At 30.3% G+C, this 18419-nt stretch overlaps 2 protein-coding genes across 2 annotated transcripts; one reads left to right on the plus strand and one right to left on the minus strand.

Annotated features, from left to right (window-relative positions):
• Positions 1-10290: 10290 nt before the first annotated feature.
• Positions 10291-10860, minus strand: LOC122512009. Its single transcript, XM_043627613.1, has one exon. The coding sequence runs from the start codon at positions 10858-10860 to the stop codon at positions 10291-10293; it is 570 nt and encodes a 189-aa protein (XP_043483548.1).
• Positions 10861-16926: 6066 nt separating this feature from the next.
• LOC122512010 lies at positions 16927-17430 on the plus strand. Its single transcript, XM_043627614.1, has one exon. It carries the CDS (start codon positions 16927-16929, stop codon positions 17428-17430), a length of 504 nt encoding a protein of 167 aa, XP_043483549.1.
• The last annotated feature ends 989 nt before the right edge of the window (positions 17431-18419 follow it).

The following is an 18419-nucleotide window of genomic DNA, read 5'->3' on the forward strand; positions in this document are numbered from 1 at the left end:
TTAATTTAACTTAAATAAATTGAAAAGAAAACGTGGAAAAAAATCTTTTTTATCAAAGAAAAATTAAAGTTATCTATTTGTTAATTAATATTGATTATAACAATTTAAATAAGTTATTTTTTAAACAAAAAGGACATATATTCTTGAAATGAACTTAAATTAAAAAGAAAATGTAGAAAAAAAACCTTTTTTAGTGGAAAGGAATCAAAGTTACCTATTTGTAAATTAATATTGTTTGTAACAATTTAAATAAGTTACTTTTCAAACGAAAAGGACATATATTCTTGTAATCAACTTAAATTAAAAAGAAAATGTGTTTCGAATTTCGAATTGGCCGATTCAAATCGAATTTTCTCTCGATTCGAGTTGAGCAATTCGAAATTCGAACCTTCGAATTGACTAGTTCGAATCGAATTATCTCCGATTCGAATTTTCTGTTCTCGAGTCGATTAATGTTCGGTTCGACTCGATTAAATGCACACCTCTATAGTGCAAGCTTGCAGCAGTAGGACATTTTGTTATTTGCCAAAAATTTGTCATCAAGCTTACTCTGTAAGTTTGCACACCGTGCACAGCAATCTTAATGCAAGTTTGTGGGTAGTTTATGTGCTGATTGGGCGTTTTTATTAATAATTTTAAATTTTTCTTCTAAATAGTACCCTATTGAAAAAACCAACATGGGATCCTACATAGGATCTTACGTGGGTTCTTATACAAAAACCTGTATAAAATCCCAGATCCCACGTAAGAATCCACATGGGATCCCATGTAAAAGCACATGTATATTTGGGACACGATTTGAAACAGGAATTCATGTGGGAATTTGAGTTTGTGTATCTACATAAAAATCCACATGAAGTCCTATGTGAGAATACATAAAGGATTCCATAAAGGATTCTATAAAGGATTTCATATGGGATTTCATATGGGTTTTCATGTTTCATATATAAGATTTCACATAGAATTTCACAAAAGATTTCATATGTGATTACATTAGGGATACATTGTGAGAAGTTTCAAAGGATTACAAATTATTTAATTAAAAATTAAATAATAAATTGTATTAGCATTTCAAATCATCAGTAAGAAAAAAAATTCGATAATTTGAAACATTTCTTCTGAGCTATAAACTCTCAGTTATATAGTGTTGAAAAATCATGTTAACAGGGGGATAAGTCGCTCTCGCCACCTGGCGGTGAAAGTATATGAACTGTGGTATTCTGTATTATTAATAAAAAACCACGTGAGATCCTATGTAAGATCCCATGTGGAAAATTACATGGGAAATAATATACAATGTCACCTGGGATTTCATATAATTTTCATTCCTATGTAAAATCCTACGTAAGATCCCATATGATTTTATATGCGGGAAATAACATAGGAAATTACATGGGACCTTACGTAGGATTTTACGAAGAAATGAAAATTATATGAAATCCCAGGTAACATTGTATATTATTTCCCATATAATTTTCCACATGGGATCTTACATAGGATCTCACGTGGTTTTTTTATTATTGATACAGATTAACACAGTTCATATACTTTCACCGCCAGGTGGCGAGAGCGACTTCTTCCCCTGTTAACATGATTTTTAACACTATATAACTGATAGTTTATAGCTCAGAAGAAGTGTTTCAAATTATCGAATTTTTTTTCTTACTGATGATTTGAAATGCTAATACAATTTAGTATTTAATTTTTAATTAAATAATTTTTAATCCTTTGAAAATTCTCACAATGGATCCCTAATGAAAACACATATCAAATCTTTTGTGAAATCCTATGTGAAATCTTATATATGAAACATGAAAACCCATATGAAATCCTTTATGGAATCTTTTATGTATTCTTACTAGAGTTGTGCAAAAAGCTCGAGGCTCGAGCGAGCTTTTTCGAGCTTTTCATTTTTCGGGCCGAGCCGAGCCGAGCCTAATCAGTTCGAGCTCGAGCCGAGTTCGAGCCGAGCCGAGCTGTGTAAAAAGCTCGAATAGTTTCGAGTACTCGAGTTAATTCGAGTACTCGAATTTTTCGAGCACTCGAGGGAATTCGAGTACTCGAATTTTTTCGAGCTCTGAGTAAATTCGAGTTCTAGAGAAAATTCATAGAATTTTCGCATTTATTATATTTAGCAAATAGAAATATTGATTCAGTAATTCAAAAAAATTCGAAATTTTTTACTTATTAATAGTTTTTTTAGTAAGTCAAAAGCTCGAATCCATTCGAGTACTCGAAAAATTCGAGTACTCGAATTCACTCGAGTGCTCGAATTTAATCGAGTACTCGAATTTACCCGAGTACTCGAATTTTTCGAGTACTCGAAGTCACTCGAGTACTCGAAAATTTCGAGTACTCGATACATCGAGCCGGCTCGGGCTCGGCTCGGCTCGGCCCGAAAAAATTTCGGCTCGGCTCGGCTCGACTTTTCGAGCTTTTTGCACATCTCTAATTCTTACATAGGAATTCATGTGGATTTTTATGTAGATACACAAACTCAAATTCCCACATGAATTCCTGCTTCAACTCGTGTCCCAAATATACATGTGCTTTTACATGGGATCCCATGTGGATTCTTACGTGGGATCTGGGATTTTATACAGGTTTTTGTATAAGAACCAACGTTAGATCCCATGTGGGTACTTTTAATAGGGTAAAATTTGTTTTAATCTACAATTTTCTGTACACTTAATACAATAATAATTCAGTTACTTACATTAATTAATGGTAATTTACATTATTAATTCAATGCAAGTGTATACACTGTAAAAATATCTTGTATAAATTTACAATGTTCAATGCTGTAAAATTTTGCCACTATTCCGTTGTGGTGATTATATATAACCTAACATGGTAATTTTACATCATGCAACACGCAGTTTTAAAATATAAACAGTGTATTTTGAAAAACTATTTTATTTTAAAAATAAATATGATGTAAAATTATTATGTTAGGTTATGTATAGTCATCACGTTGGATATGGTGAAAAAAAATTTCTATCATTTGACATTATAAATTTACACTACATTTTTTTACAATTTAACATAATTTACGAGTTGTTCATCCCTTTCGTGTTTCATAATAATTTTTAAAAATAAATTAATCTTAAAATTTTTTTTACATTTAATAAGTTACGAAAAATGTACATTTAAAATCATTATAATGAACTTTATTTTTTTATTCAAATAATAAATCTGTTTATATTGTGTCTTTGGTTCTTTTGTAGCCAAGGTCAGAATCGACAGATTTTTGTGCACAAAATTTAATTTCTATAAAACCATTCTACATTCTATTTACATAATTGAATTTTTTTCCCGTATTACAAAAAAATAGAAGAAAAAATATTTTTATAATTATTAAATGTAATTTTTAATAAATTAAAATTATAAATAAGTAAAACATCTGTTGAATAAAAAATAAAATGTTAGTGACGTTACTAAATTAAATAAATGACTTCAAATAATATTGTCAAAATATTTTCTTTATCTTCTTTTCTTCTTTTAACTTTAAAGTCCATCAAAGACAAGGCCATTAAGAGTTTTAAATGTTAGAGTGTCATAAAATTCATATCTCAAAACATCCAAAATGTAAATTTTTATAAAGTTGTTTTCTTTATTGAAATTAACTAAATTTATATTTCATTAATATGTTTTGTCTATTTTGTTATATCCCTTTAAAAATTTTGACCTGGGCCATGTCGGGGCCATATCGGGACAAACCGGTTCACGATCTGGAAACCAGACCTGGTTCCGGCCTCTTTCAAAGAGGCCCTGTCTGGTTAATGGGATTTTCCCCGATTTTTTCGCTACCCAGGTATAAATCTAATAATGACTGCATTTTATTATATTAAAGCTCGTTATTTAATTACACAGGCACACAAAAATTTTTTTTTTTCGTGACCCAGAGAATATAACATTATATTCCTACGTTTCAGGGGTCGCTGAAACCGAATATGACCATGAAAATTTTTTGTACTTGCCAGTTTTCCTGCTACCACCCCCTTTACAACCCCACATGAGAGTGAGGGGGTTGACATTTCAGTTTTCAAAAAAGTCGAGTAGAGTGTCTATTCTTATGTATTTTGGGTCGCTGAATAGGAATTTGAATTTAAAAGGATTGAGATCCTTGTCGAACTAACATAAGTTCAATACTTGATCACGGATTCATGGGTATCACTTTTTAGGAATCAAATCAAATTGTAGAGAGAATTTGTACAGACGAAAGTTGGGGTTTATGAAAGAGTTTAGAAAAAGAAAAAAATAAAGACAGTTAATTAATTTTACTCACTTTTTAATATAATTAAAGTTGAACAACAATTGAAACTGGAACTGGAGATTGAAGATGAGATGTGTCCAATAATATAAATTTGATAATTTTTAAGATATTCAAATTAAAACAATAAAACTTAAGAATAGAACTTGAACTTGAAAATATTTGAAACTGGAACTTAAAAATTTGAGAGAACTCCTAATTGAGTTGATGACTTTAAGAACTTAGAGAGAACTCTAGTTTGAATTGATAATTTTTTGAGAACTTACCTTTCCTTAAGAAACACGTATATTTATGTCAGTGTTCCCAGTACCAATTTTCTTAATAGAGGAAAATTTAGGGAAGGAAAAGTTGTAGAAAGGGAAAAAGAGGTTGGCTATTTTAGGATTGGTTTAAGAAAAGAAAATGGAGAGAAAATGTATTAGGAAAATGGGCCTAATTGGTTAATTTTGGGTCCGTCTCATTTTGAAGGGTTTAACGCGTAGGAGGATCCCTTAAAAAGGGGCTGAGTTTTGACTCTTCTTAACTTCATCTCCCTTTCCACTTCCAATTTATAGAATTTACAGAAATGACTATTTTCCCTAAATTTAACATATTTCTGATTTTAACATATTTTATACAAAAAAATTGGAAATTTTGTTTAAACATTATTTAAAAATGACGATTATTTATGTTAATAACAATAAAATAGTGAATTAGTGAATTTCACAATTAATTCGATGTAAATTATATTATTCAATAATTATTTAGTCAATTTGTTAATTAACAAGATATTTTGAGGTTAATTATTAATAATTTGTTTAGAAGTTATAATTGTTATAGTTAATAACAATAAAATTGATAATTTCTATAATAATTAATCAATATATAGGCAATTATTGTATTATTATTATTTTTTTTTGTAGTCGGAAGTGGAAAATCTGTGAATTCAGATACCTGGATAAAAGAATCCCAGGATATGTGGGTCTGACCGCTCTTGTTCTCGTCGACCCACTAAAAACCACTTCCGTCTTTTTCCGGACTATTGTTCAACCCACGGAACCACCTATTGGCTACGAACTTCGTGGGGTGAAGGTCCCATTATGCCGCTCACGCGACCCTTACGTGCCGTTTTTCTTACGCACTCTTATTTTTGGTCCTTGCGAGAGTCTTTTTGGCCTCCTCAAGGGCCGACCTAAAGACTCCGCATCCACCACTGCCTTCGATATGGTTTGCGGCGACAAGGTTGACTTGTCGCCGCACTCTTCCTTGCATAAGAAGCTAGTTGGGCTGATTTTGCAAGACGCAGACCTATGACCAACCTCACCGCACTTAAAGCACGCAGCCGATCTGTCCACCGCCTTACAACCTCTTCGTATGTGGCCGTATCCCAGGCATCTATTGCATCTATTGCAGCTGACGACCCTTCGATCCGCCATCTGTACCTTACCAAGCTTTCTACAATTCTTGTCACCTCCTCAGTGAACTTCTCCTTACCTTCTGATCCTTCTATTTTTATAAGAAGGTCACCTTTCTTTGTAGGTCTTGCTCCTACCACATTTGTCTGTCTGGCGTCAGGTTTGGATTCTTTTTTAATTTTTCCCAATACATCAGCAAAACTAAATCCCTTGGCCACCTTGACAATCATTGTTGATTGTCGCGGTAACCTTGGTACAATCCTGTCTCTTCTGCGTCTTCGGTCCTGCCGTGCCTCTTCTGCCCAGACTCTTCTATCAACTCTGTCCAAGACTATTCTTGGTACAAATAAAGCGTTGTTGCCCTCCTGTATCCTTAGGCCACTGTGCACCGCCCCCGCGCTAGGCGGTTGACGGTCGGAACCAGTGAGGGATGTAGCCGAAGCATTACCCCGCAGGTACTCCTTATTTTCACAATTGCTCATTTTGGTCTTGCTGTTTGTCCCGTAACGAGAGACAATCGGTTATATGGGTGTGATATTAGCATTTTGTGAATATGTGTGCTGTAATTGGTGTAAAAGCGATAAAATTGTATGTAACCCATATGTGTGTAGAGAAGTGTAGGTGTATAGTGTACTGTTTAGTTGTCCTTTAGTGGAAAGCCCCGCCACCACTGCAAGGTCCACCGAACATATCCAAGATGCCAGTCGTGTCTGGCAGCGAAACCACTTTTCCCATCACATCAAAGAAATCAGTCGTGTCTGGCAGAGGACCCACTTCTCCCAGCCTATCAAAGAAATCAATGTCAGTTCGGCAGTGGATCCACTTTTCCCAGCACATCAAAGAAATCAATGACATTTGACAGTGGGCCCGCTTCGCCCAACACATCAAAGACATCAATGATGTCCGGCAGTGGACAACCAGCGGCGGAGATTATTGTATTATTTAATAAATATTATAATAATTTTATTAATTTTGTTGATTAACTCATTGTTTAAATATTTATTGTTTATAAAATGTTTAAAATTATTATTACTAATATTATTATCAATAAAATGAATGGTTTTGATTGATTTATAACTAATTTAGTGAATATTCGGATTATTAGTTTTATTATTTAATAGTTAGTTAATAATTTATTTAATTTGGTAATTAACATTTATTTAATTTTTAGGTTATGAACAATTATTTTGAAATACTCTATTAATTAATAAAACCAATAGCTAAATTTATTATTTCGTTATTACTGATAAGATGTTAATTATTTATTGCTCAATAATTATTGTTAATTAACATTTGTTAATTAATAGTTGATTTATAGTTTCCATTTGTTATTATTTAATGATTTGGTTAAAATATTTTAATTAGTTTATAATAATAAATTTGTAGTAATTATTTATACACAATAATTTTTTAACAATTAATAATTTTTAACGTTGTTAATAATTAATTTTGAATACTAAAAATAAAATATATGGAAATTATATATTGCAAGTTAGAATTTTGAGTATATATATATATATATATATATATATATATATATATATATCTTATTTAGGGTACTTATCGTTTTTAGACTGAAGTGTTGATTTTTGGGATTGGATAAATTTATGGTGTTATAAATTTTTTGATTATTTCTATTTAAAAGAGATTGTAGAAAACTCGAAAATATTGATTTTAGGGATTAAGATTTTGAACTTGAGAGAAAATTTTATCACTCATAAATTTTATCCAGTCCCAAGAATTTTAACATCTGGGAAAATTAAATAAAAGGAAAATGAAAAGAAAAACGAAGAAAGATACAGAAATTAAATGTAGATATGAAACTAAAAACATTGGTTAGAATTCACAGGATATAACAGAATTTACATAAATTATTTAGGGGAGAGTGGGGCAAAGGCGCTATGCGGGGCAAAGATGTTTTTTAAAATATCTCCTTTATTTTCTGTCTATTCCAATTGGTATTAAAAATTAAGTTGCAATGCAATCAGACCAATTGATTAAAAAAAGAAAAACCAAAAAATATCAAATATTTTAAGAAATATAACAAAAAAATTGTTTTGCAAAAATAAAATGATAATTTTACTGAACAAACTTTTATTTTTTAAAACATAAGTTTAAGTATTTAATTTTTAAAAACGTAACATGTAAATAAATAAATATTTCTCTACACAACTAGCGTGGTGTTTTAGTTTAATTTTGTATCTAAATATTTTAAATTTAAAGTAAAAAAAAAGTTTGTTATGTAGGGCAAAGGCAATATTAAACATAATTTGGTTAAAAACAATTAAATATTCCCATTTTCTCCTTATTAATTCACAATATAAGGTTAAAATCACTAAAAGTTTTTATTTTTTATTTAAATAGTTTAATTCTTTTAATAATATGTTGTTAACCTTATGTTTCGTTTTTAAGGCTTATAAATGCTTTCTTTTAGAAATATAAGCGAAATCGTCGCTGCCCCAGCGTGTGGGGCAAAGGCATTTTTGCATTGTTTTTAAATTTCATTAAATAATGTATTTATAATTATAAGATACTAAATAACAACTATTAAAATTTCTTGTTGATTAGTTTTAGAATAATGAAAAACAAAGACCGCATAAATTAATTGGTTAATTTAAAAAATATACATCGATAAATGTAAACCTAGCGCCTTTGCCCCACTCTCCCCTATTTAATTAAAATTCAATCATGTTCGCTATTTTTTTCGTGAAATCTACTCACGAGACTATATAAAATAAGCAAAACTGTAGTCCAATAGGCCAAGAATAGTGAAAACCCAGGGGGGATACACACTTTTTTTCTAAATAAAAAAAATTTCTAGTTTTTCGCTAAAAAAATATGAATATGAACTCCAATAATTTATTCTGTATTTTTTCTGTAATCTACACGTGAAAATAATTAAAAAATACCTAACGCCAGTCAACTAAACTATGAATTGGGAGAACTAGCATAGGTATAATTATTATCAAAAATTGAAAAAAAAAATTTAGGTTTCAGCTCAAAACGCAATGAAGATCAATTCTAATCATTTCTACTATATTTTTCCTGTAATCTACACGTAAAAATAGAAAAGTGTACCAATTTACAGCTCTCTAGGTAAAAAACTGTGAGCGCTAGGGTGAAATACACGCTTTTTTGGCGAAATTTTTAAAAACTTTGAGTTTTTCGCTGAAAAAAATATGAAGATCAAATCCAATCATGTTCGCTATATTCTTCCTGAAATCTACTCACGAAACTACATTAAATAAGCAAAACTGCACTATTATTTCTAAAATGAATTTTTTTTAGTTTTTCGAAAAAAATATGAAGATGAACTCCAATAATTTTTTCTGTACGTTGGTTGAAATCTACACGTAAGAATAAATTTAAAAATCTATAACGCCAGTCCACTAGATTAAGAATTGTGAGAACCAGCAAGGGTTAAAGAATTTTCGAGCTTGCAAATGAAGATCAATTCTAATCACTTCCGCTATATTTTTCCTGTAATCTACGCAAAAAAAATACATAAGTATGCCAATTTTCAGCTCTCTAGGTAAAAAACTAGGCGCCAGGGGAAGGTACATGCATTTTTTTTATCAATTTCCACCACGATTATACTCGGGTTAAACCGTAGGGAGGTTAACTATATGCGACTTTTAATTTTATTAAATTAAGAAGACATTAATTATTATCAATTTTTAATTCAAAATAAAATTTTATAAATTAACTAAAAAATGTAGTCAACTATTATATTAAACATCAACAAACTTCTAATCAAGCAAATATTATTTATTTAAATGTATTTGAAAAAGAATTTTGTTTTTATTGTTTTGAAAATAATGTCCAAATAAAAAATTCCTAGAATCTCGGTACTTTCGCTCGAATAACGATAATATCGTTCGAAAAACAAGACTTATTCTCATATCGTTTTTTTGACATAATATAAAGTCAAATATCGATCGTTTTTTGTATCGTGTCGATCGAATGCATCACTAAGTAGTTAAATATGAAGATAGATGTTTTGAAGTAGGTCAAGAATTACAAGCAGCTTCTAATATTTTTCATAAAATACCGACTATTGACGATGAACCTATTTATATTAAACAATATAAAATCCCTATTTCACTTCAACCAGAACTTGAAAAACAGTTGGACATTATGAATATGTTCGGATGCTCTTCGGCTTAAAGAATGCTCCACCCACTTTTCAAAGATTCATTGATGAAACATTCAAAGGTTTGCAGGGAAAAACTATTTTTATTTTTATTGACGATATAATAATATTTGCAGACACTTTAGAGGAACATGAGGAAAAACTCACTTTAGTTGTGGAATGTTTAAAAAAATCAAATTTGTAATTAAATCTAGATAAATGCGAATTCCTTAAAAACAATCTCAGCTATTTGGGACATTTAATTAGTAAAAATGGAATAATGTCAGATCCGCGTAAAGTATGTAGAATCTGTCATGAAATTTCCGACTCCTAAATCAGTTAAGAATGTTTGACAATTTTTAGGTCTAGCAGGATGATATTAAAGTCGGTTTATTCCTAACTTTTCACAAATTGCAAAACCCTTGAGTAATTTATTACGTAAAGATGCGAAATTTCAGTGGGACGAAAAAGATATTAATGCTTTCAAAATTTTACAAGCTTGTTAAGCTTGTTAAAGGATACTCATACATTTCCCACGATCGGAAACTCATAGAAATTAATGGATCCTTCTCAATAAATTTTAATAATTTAATTTTATTACCGTCAGATGGTAAAATATATGGTACTAACCATTCAATTTTATTAATTGTGATTTTAAATTCTTCATTATTGTCAAGATTTCCTGTTTGAATAACAGCATTTAAATCACTTCTTGATCTTATCAAAATGAGTTCATGTTTAGCATTTACAACAATTTTCTTATAATCTTCTGCAAAACCGAAAATCATACTGAGTGAAATTGTCACATTAAAATAACCATTTTCTATATTCATTTTTAAATCCAAAGCAGAATATTCAAAGACACCTGCATTTCCAACACGCATAAGTTGAGAAGGAGTTAGGGAAAGCAAGTTTTTTATTGTTGAAGTATGACCGACATATTTGCATCTATCAATCTCGATACCATTTAATTCATAACGAATTTCATCAAATAAGTGAGCTATAGCATTATTAATAAGAGCAACATTTTCTGTTAAAGTCTCTCCATTATTCTTCGTCATACGTCCAAATATATGTAAAGAACTACTGCTGGTAAAATAGATAAATCTTGATTTTGAACCATAATCCGAATTTCATCACTATTGTTAAAAGATGATGATGCATATGGTTGATGACTATGATTTTCATAACTAGCTATAGATTCATCAAAGTTCACTGGAGCTGGAATGCTGAGAATTTCGTCCATTTTTCTTATAACAACGACACAAATGAATATAAAGAATTTATCACCTCTCTTTTTCTTTATTTTTGATGTCTGATCCGTAGACCAAGTTTCTTTAGAAATATTTGATTCTGAGGTGTTAACACCTTGCGAGTTATATTCATACTGTTCTTCTTCACACATGTTGCTTGACTTTTATAAATACCCCCAATTTTTCTTTTTTTATTGTAAATAATTCCTATTATACTGATTTTATATGTAAATGTATTGTTATTGTCTCTCCTCTAAAATTAACTAATTTACCATTCTGATCAACTAAACGCAGCTGAAGATTATGTTTTGTCTTTACGGTGACTGGAAGCTAAATTACATTATTTGGAACTTCTATAATCTTATATCCTGTAGGAACAGAAGGAAAAAATTGATGTATGGTATGTACTTTTCATAACGCAATCATAAAAATGGCGTTATTTGTCCCTCTGTAGGTGAACGTAAAGTGAGTGTTTTTAGTACGTAGTTACGAAAATACTGCGAATGACAGTTCAGTTCAAAAAAGAGCTTTGTTTGTCCTTGTTCGAGTATTTTCGTAACGCTCGTGTAGTTGCAATTCCGTCCAGTAGAGGCGTAATTAAGTATTCGTTCAGTTATCTATGTTTACTGTGACTTACAGCTGCAACGCAGCGTCTCTCAAATCCCGAGAGTTTCTAACCTTCTTTTTCGAGATCGCTCGCTCGTGTTGAAAATTGTTGAATCTGAATTTTAATTTGTTATTATTAAAGTATATAAAGTGTTTTGAAAAAATGTCGAGTGATGAAGAAGAAATGTGTACGCCGCCAGAATTGAGAGAAAAGGCTGAAGAAATTTCATCTGATTTATTGCCGAAACAATCGAAAGATGTCTACTTGGAAACTTATCGAAAGTTCGTTGAGTGGAAAACCGAAAAAAACGCCATTACATCGGAGAACTGCTTGAAGGTTTATTTTAAAGATCTCATGCAAAAATTCAAGCCAACTATCGTATGGTCAATATATTCGAAACTCAAGAGCACAATTCAAATAAAGGAAAAAATTTCAATAGCCGAATATAAAGAGTTAAGTGCACTTTTAAGCCAAAATTCACGGGGATACAAGGGAAAAAAAGCCAAGGTCTTTACATCAGATGAGATTAACACATTTTCACAAACTGCTCCCGATGAGACTTACTTGGCGATGAAGGTAAGAAACGATTTACTGTTTGAGAATGTAAAACAAAACATGAAAATAATTGAATTCTTTCGAGAAATTTTATTATAATTATATTGAAAATTATTGAATTCTCATGAAGAATTTTATTATTTATGAAAAAATTGAATTCTTGTCAAGAATGTTATTAAAATTTTTGAAAATAATTGAATTATTTTGAAATTTCTTTTAAAATAATGGTTTCTTTAATAATATTTAATTGAAATTTTTTTTTAAATAACTGAATCTTATGACGAATTTTTTTTAAAGTTTTTAAAGCAATCGTGTTTGTTAATAATTTTAATTAAACATTTTGATTATTGAATCTTATTAATATTATTATAAAGTAATAAAATATTCTTGTTAAAATTTTATTAAAAGAGTGAAAATAATTCGATTTTTCTAAATAATTTAAATAATTTTTTGAATTAAAATATACGAATATGTTTCTATTTTTAGGTCATTTTGGTTTTTGGGATCAGCGGTTGTTGTCGTAAGTGTGAGCTACATTCAGTTAAAGTAAATCATTTAAAAAGTAATTTGAAGTAATTGTGCCAGACACAAAAAACAAAGTTCAGAGGAGATTTGTAATTGATCCGCAATTCGTCCCTATTGTGGAAAAATACCAAGCCCTTCGTCCTCCGAAAGCGGATAGAGAAAACTTTTTTCTACAGTTTCATCGAGGAAAATGTAGCGTCCAAGTTATTGGAATAAACACTATCGGAAGCGTGCCAAAGAAAATTGCGCAATTTTTGAAACTAGATAATCCCGAGGAGTATACCGGCCATTCATTTCGGCGCTCCTCTGCCACAGTTTACGCGGATGCAGGAGCTAGTACGATGGACCTACAACGGCTTGGGGGCTGGAAGTCAGCAACAGTCGCCCAAAGCTATGTCGAAGAATCGACCGAATTCAAAAAAATGACAGCGAAAAGGATTTCTACTGCAATAGTCGGACCTGTAATTGAAAAATCGTCTGCATTTGAAATGACTCCCGCAAAGAAAGTCAAAATTACTACGTCTCAAAATATTACTGTAAAAGAATCGTCGCCTAAAAAATCTATTGTCTTCAATAATTACAGCAACGTTACAATTAATTACCATAAATAAAAAACACTTTCTCTAATTTAAAATATATTATTTTAAGACTGAAAAATGTGATAAAGTATTCGAGTAATTTACTAAATTAAGTAAAATAAGAGATTAGAATAATATCAAGATACAATATTGCGTTAAGTCTGAAACATGTGATAAAATAAACTGTTCTAATTTAATAAAAAAAAATGTTTATTAATATATAAATAACCAACATTTTCCCTTAATTTTTTAGTGCACACTAAAGAAATACCTAGTTGATTATTACTATTTTGATTTATGTCGAGATCGCTTGTGTGAAAAATTCTGTTTTTATTCTTTAATGATATTATTTTTATTAATACGTCGAAGTATACGACTAGGTTTCGGGGGGCTTCGCCCCCCGACGCGACCGGTTGCTTGAGGTATTATAAAATGCGATTCTTTGAAATGTCGAAAATCATTATTATTATTCTTTTGAGTTGGTTTTTTTGTGGTCGGGGGGCGCGCGATCAGCTAGTAAGTACGCTTGACAGTGGTTCTGCTTTCCGAATCTTATGTATGCGTTTCTCAACATTCTTTTCAGTTATATTTGAATTGTTATAATCTGAATTGTTTTTAAGTGTCAATGCCTTTTTATGATGTTGTTATGAAAAGTATCGTGCGCAACACGTGTGGCGGCATTTTGGAACTCGCGCTTCTTTTTCGTAACTCGTCTCCGGTGAGGGCGCCTTCGGCGCTCTCACCTACGACTCGTTACGAAAACTTAGCGCTCGTTCCAAAAAGGCCGCTAGTTCACACTTGTTACGCAATGTACTATTCTCTTCATTAATATATTATCCTGTGGTAATATTACACTCAACACGTATAGCATTCACTCTTATTATAGATAAAAGTGAATCAGAATTATGTTGTGCAGGTCCTCCAAGACGTCCAGGTCCTTCAAAAAATCTGTCAGAAAATTTAAATATATCTTCCATAGTACCATATTTTGTGAAGTCAATATAAGTATTACTTATAAACTTACAACGTAATGTATTTTTATCAACAATCACTTTTAAAAAAATTTCTTTACCTACTCTAGAATTAATATGATTTACAATATCTTCAATTTCATAACTACCTGTAGGTATTGTCATAACGTAATCACTTATATAAAACTTATTACAACCTTCATCAACGTTGGGTATTGAGTTATATGTAAGAAGTTCAACAAGACCAAGTACATAATTTTTGTAAGAAGTTCAACAAGGCCAAGTACATAATTTTTGTTAGGTGATAGTTCAATTGGTGGAAAGTATGAAGCCTCAAGGGTTGAAGTATCCCCCGAAAACGTGAGAGTAATAGAATAATTCATGTTGAGCGTCTAGTTGTATACTGAAGCTTGAAATTTTTTACACATTCTTATATAGAATAAAGTTATTCTTCACTATAAGTTGATTACACAGAAATTTAAGACATAAATGTCCACATAAAAATGTATCAAAGTCTTGATATCTATTATGATTATATTTTGTACAGCTACCAACACCTAGGTAAACAGTTAGATCCAATGGCGGTGAAAGATTGCCAAAGCTGTCAAAATATTCGGTTTCATTGTTTACCTTTTTATATGCAACCCAATGAGTTCCAGGACCTTCTTTATTATCTAGATTTATTATTGCTGATTCATATTGAAATGGCCCTCCTATGGGTAATTCATTTCTCATAAAGACTCCTCTAAAATATGATATTTTTAAACTTTTAGAATATTTTAGAAGATTATAATCACTTAGTACACGGTGAGGTAGCTTCAATATTAGTTTTTTGATATTTTTTTCTTATTATATAATCCTTTATCTTTGTAAGGTTGCATATAAAGGCCAAGTCCTTGTTGATATGGTTTCATGTATAAACCTTTTCCTAAAGCAATGGATTCCATGGTATGATTATATCGTTGAACTTCTGAAAGTTCTTTCTTAGCAACATTAGCTTCATTTACAGCTTTCACTATACCGCTAATTCCACCACTAAGCGCCCCTAAATCACTCAGTCCAGCAAAAATTGGAACAAGAGGATTTACCGCCATACTGTTTTATAGCCTTTGTTGCACCAATCATAGCAGTTCTAATTGTATCTAAAGAGTTGTTATTAGATTTAATAGACTTTTTAGCAGCATTAACAATTTTCTTTAAAATAACATGTTTTTTAGAAACAACCTTCTTTCTCTTCTTCTTCTTTGATTTCTTTGTTTTAATATTTTTATATTTTTTATCAACTTTTCTCCACATCCCAAATTTAGACTTGGCTTTCATTATATTAGTTACAGCTAATGCAACTGCTTTTTCGCTTAATTTAGCGTCTTTAGAAACAACCCGTTCCCACGCCTTCTCAGCAAGTATTTTATCTGCAGAATTTCTTACAGCCACGTCTTTATCTTTTGTATAAGCTATATCATGATTTTTACAAGCTGCATCTAAAGGGTTTATACCAGAATCACCACGTGCAAGACGTTTTGCCAACTTCGTACCAGGTCCACAATATTGATAACCTGGGAAATGAAACTCGAATGGTAATTTATTGATTATAGTATTGAGAAAGCCTTGACCACAACAAGAAATTTTTTTATTATTCTTATTCTTTTTCACTTTATCATGAGTAATCATTCCTCACTCGACTGTGGTTCACAACCAACTGATTGGATACAGCTATATAAACGCTATATTTATACCTATACCTTCAGTCGATTTCAAGATGCGGTTTAATGTACAAGATGTTCAGCTCCCAATTGTGAATGTTGATAACCTTCTTCCAAACAAGGATGATGGTGTAAAACGTCATAGATGTCTATTTTCAAACAGCATTCCAAATAAACCTAATCGTACAAACAACAGTTTTAAATACACAAATGTTATTGCAAAGCTTTATCAGAAAACTGGAGAATCTTTACAGAAAAAGAATTTATTACCGCAATATATGTTAGTGAAAAAAGAATCATATTCAGACTACATCTACTGGGATGATCCAAATGAACTTGTTGATCGTTTACGATTACTTATAGCATCACGGGAAACTAGAAATCCAAGTCGTAACGACGAAATTATGAGTATTATTGAAGAATTACGTGAAAGTAAAATTATATATTAAGTATGTGTATATAAACTTTGAATCAGTATTGTGTTGAGTATTGATGTATTCATATATACCTTAAAAATGGATAACAAAAAGTTAACAGTTGTCACAGAATTACATAGACAAGCTAGAAGAAATTATCCACGTCGTAAAGTACAAATGCGTGGTGGGGATGAAACATGGCAAGCAGATTTGGTTGAAATGATACCATATTCGAAAGTTAACAAAGGATTCAAATATATGCTTACTGTTATAGATATATTTTCCAAGTATGCATGGGCAGTACCTGTAAAAAGTAAATCTGGGAAAGATGTTTCTACTGCTATGAAATCTATACTCAAAGATGGACGTATACCTAAAAATTTACATACTGATAGAGGCAAAGAATTTTATAATTTAATATTCGAGAATTTAATGAAATCATATAAAATTAAATTGTATTCAACATATAGTAATTTAAAGGCTTCAATAATTGAAAGATTTAACCGAACACTTAAAAATATGATGTGGCCACAGTTCAATTTAAGAGGAAATTATAAATGGGAAGATATATTACCATCTCTAATTTCAAAGTATAACAACCAGAAACATCGAACTATTGGTATGAAACCTAAGGATGTTAGGAAACAAGATGAAGAAAAATTATTGAAACACATCTCTAAACAGAGGAAAATTTTAACTAAAAGAGCAAAATTCAAAGTTGGCGATAGAGTTCGAGTGAGCAAGAATAAACATATTTTTGAAAAAGGATATACACGAAATTGGACAACTGAAATATTTACCATCTCTCAAATTAAATCAACAAAACCAGTAACATATAAGTTGAAAGATTATCAGGATCAACCCATCGAAAGTGGTTTCTATGAAGAAGAAATATCTAAAGTAAAATATCCAGATATATATATCATAGAAAAAGTTCTCAAGAATCGTCGTGATAAAGTTTTTGTAAAATGGTTAGGTTTTGATAATTCACTTAATAGTTGGATAAAAAAATCAGACATGTAATAGTTTATTAACTTTTTGAAAAGTTAAAGTTAACTTTCTGAAAAGTTAAAGTTAATTTGCTGGTATCATTGTTTTTTTTAATACAAAGATTATACTTTTTACTACAATCTTTATATTAAGCAAACTATGATACCAGTCAAATTGAAGTTAATTTTTTAAAAAGTCAAAGTTAACTTTTTGAAAAGTTAAAGTTAACTTTTTCTTATTTAAATATTTTTTACATTGAAATGAATGTATACTTACTACGGACCGTGACTTAGCAGGTTACAACTTGATTTTGAAGGGTGACAAACGTATTGTCTAAAAATTTGTAAGTAAGTTTCAACTTGACTTTTTCCAAGATAACAATAGTATTGTTTGAAAATCTTAAAGCATGCTTCAACCTGAATCTTGAATAGAATAAAGATATTGTCTAAAAAACTTTTAGACAGGTTTTAACCTGACTGCAGATGAGAACAAAGACATTTTTTAAGAAACTTTTAAACAGGTTTTAACTTGATTTGAAGATAGAAAAAAGTTAGAAATGGTTTAAGAATTTATTTTTACTTATGTAAGTTATAAAATCGGTATTACTATTTAAATTTATTTTAATATTAAGTTAATATAATATTGAATAATATGTAAGCTAATTGTACAAGGTTTTATTAAATAAAGTAGACATAAAATTGGTAATAAATTTTTTGGTTTATTAATAATCTTCATATTTCACCAATCCAATCTTTTACAATATATATAATACTCCACTATAAATAAATATAACATCTAATATATAAATACGTAGAATATATGAAACAATAAATATTTAAACTTCTAACATCACAACATTATTATTATCACAATCATTTTCATCGTTTTTGATTTTATAATGTCCCCAAGCAAGAGTGTCTGTACTGTTTTCTAATAAATATCTTTTATCATCATAAGGACTCAACGCTATTTTTGTCTGTTTCAGTGTATGTACATTGTGGAGTTTTGATCGTATAGAATAT

This window comes from Leptopilina heterotoma, unplaced genomic scaffold, assembly GCF_015476425.1.
Source record: "Leptopilina heterotoma isolate Lh14 unplaced genomic scaffold, ASM1547642v1 Lhet_92, whole genome shotgun sequence".
NCBI lineage: Eukaryota > Metazoa > Arthropoda > Insecta > Hymenoptera > Figitidae > Leptopilina > Leptopilina heterotoma.

Excerpts from the sequence above, each read along its gene's own strand:
- LOC122512010 (XM_043627614.1), top strand. The coding sequence starts at position 16,927 with ATGATGTGGCCACAGTTCAATTTAAGAGGAAATTATAAATGGGAAGAT.
- LOC122512009 (XM_043627613.1), bottom strand. The coding sequence starts at position 10,860 with ATGACGAAGAATAATGGAGAGACTTTAACAGAAAATGTTGCTCTTATT.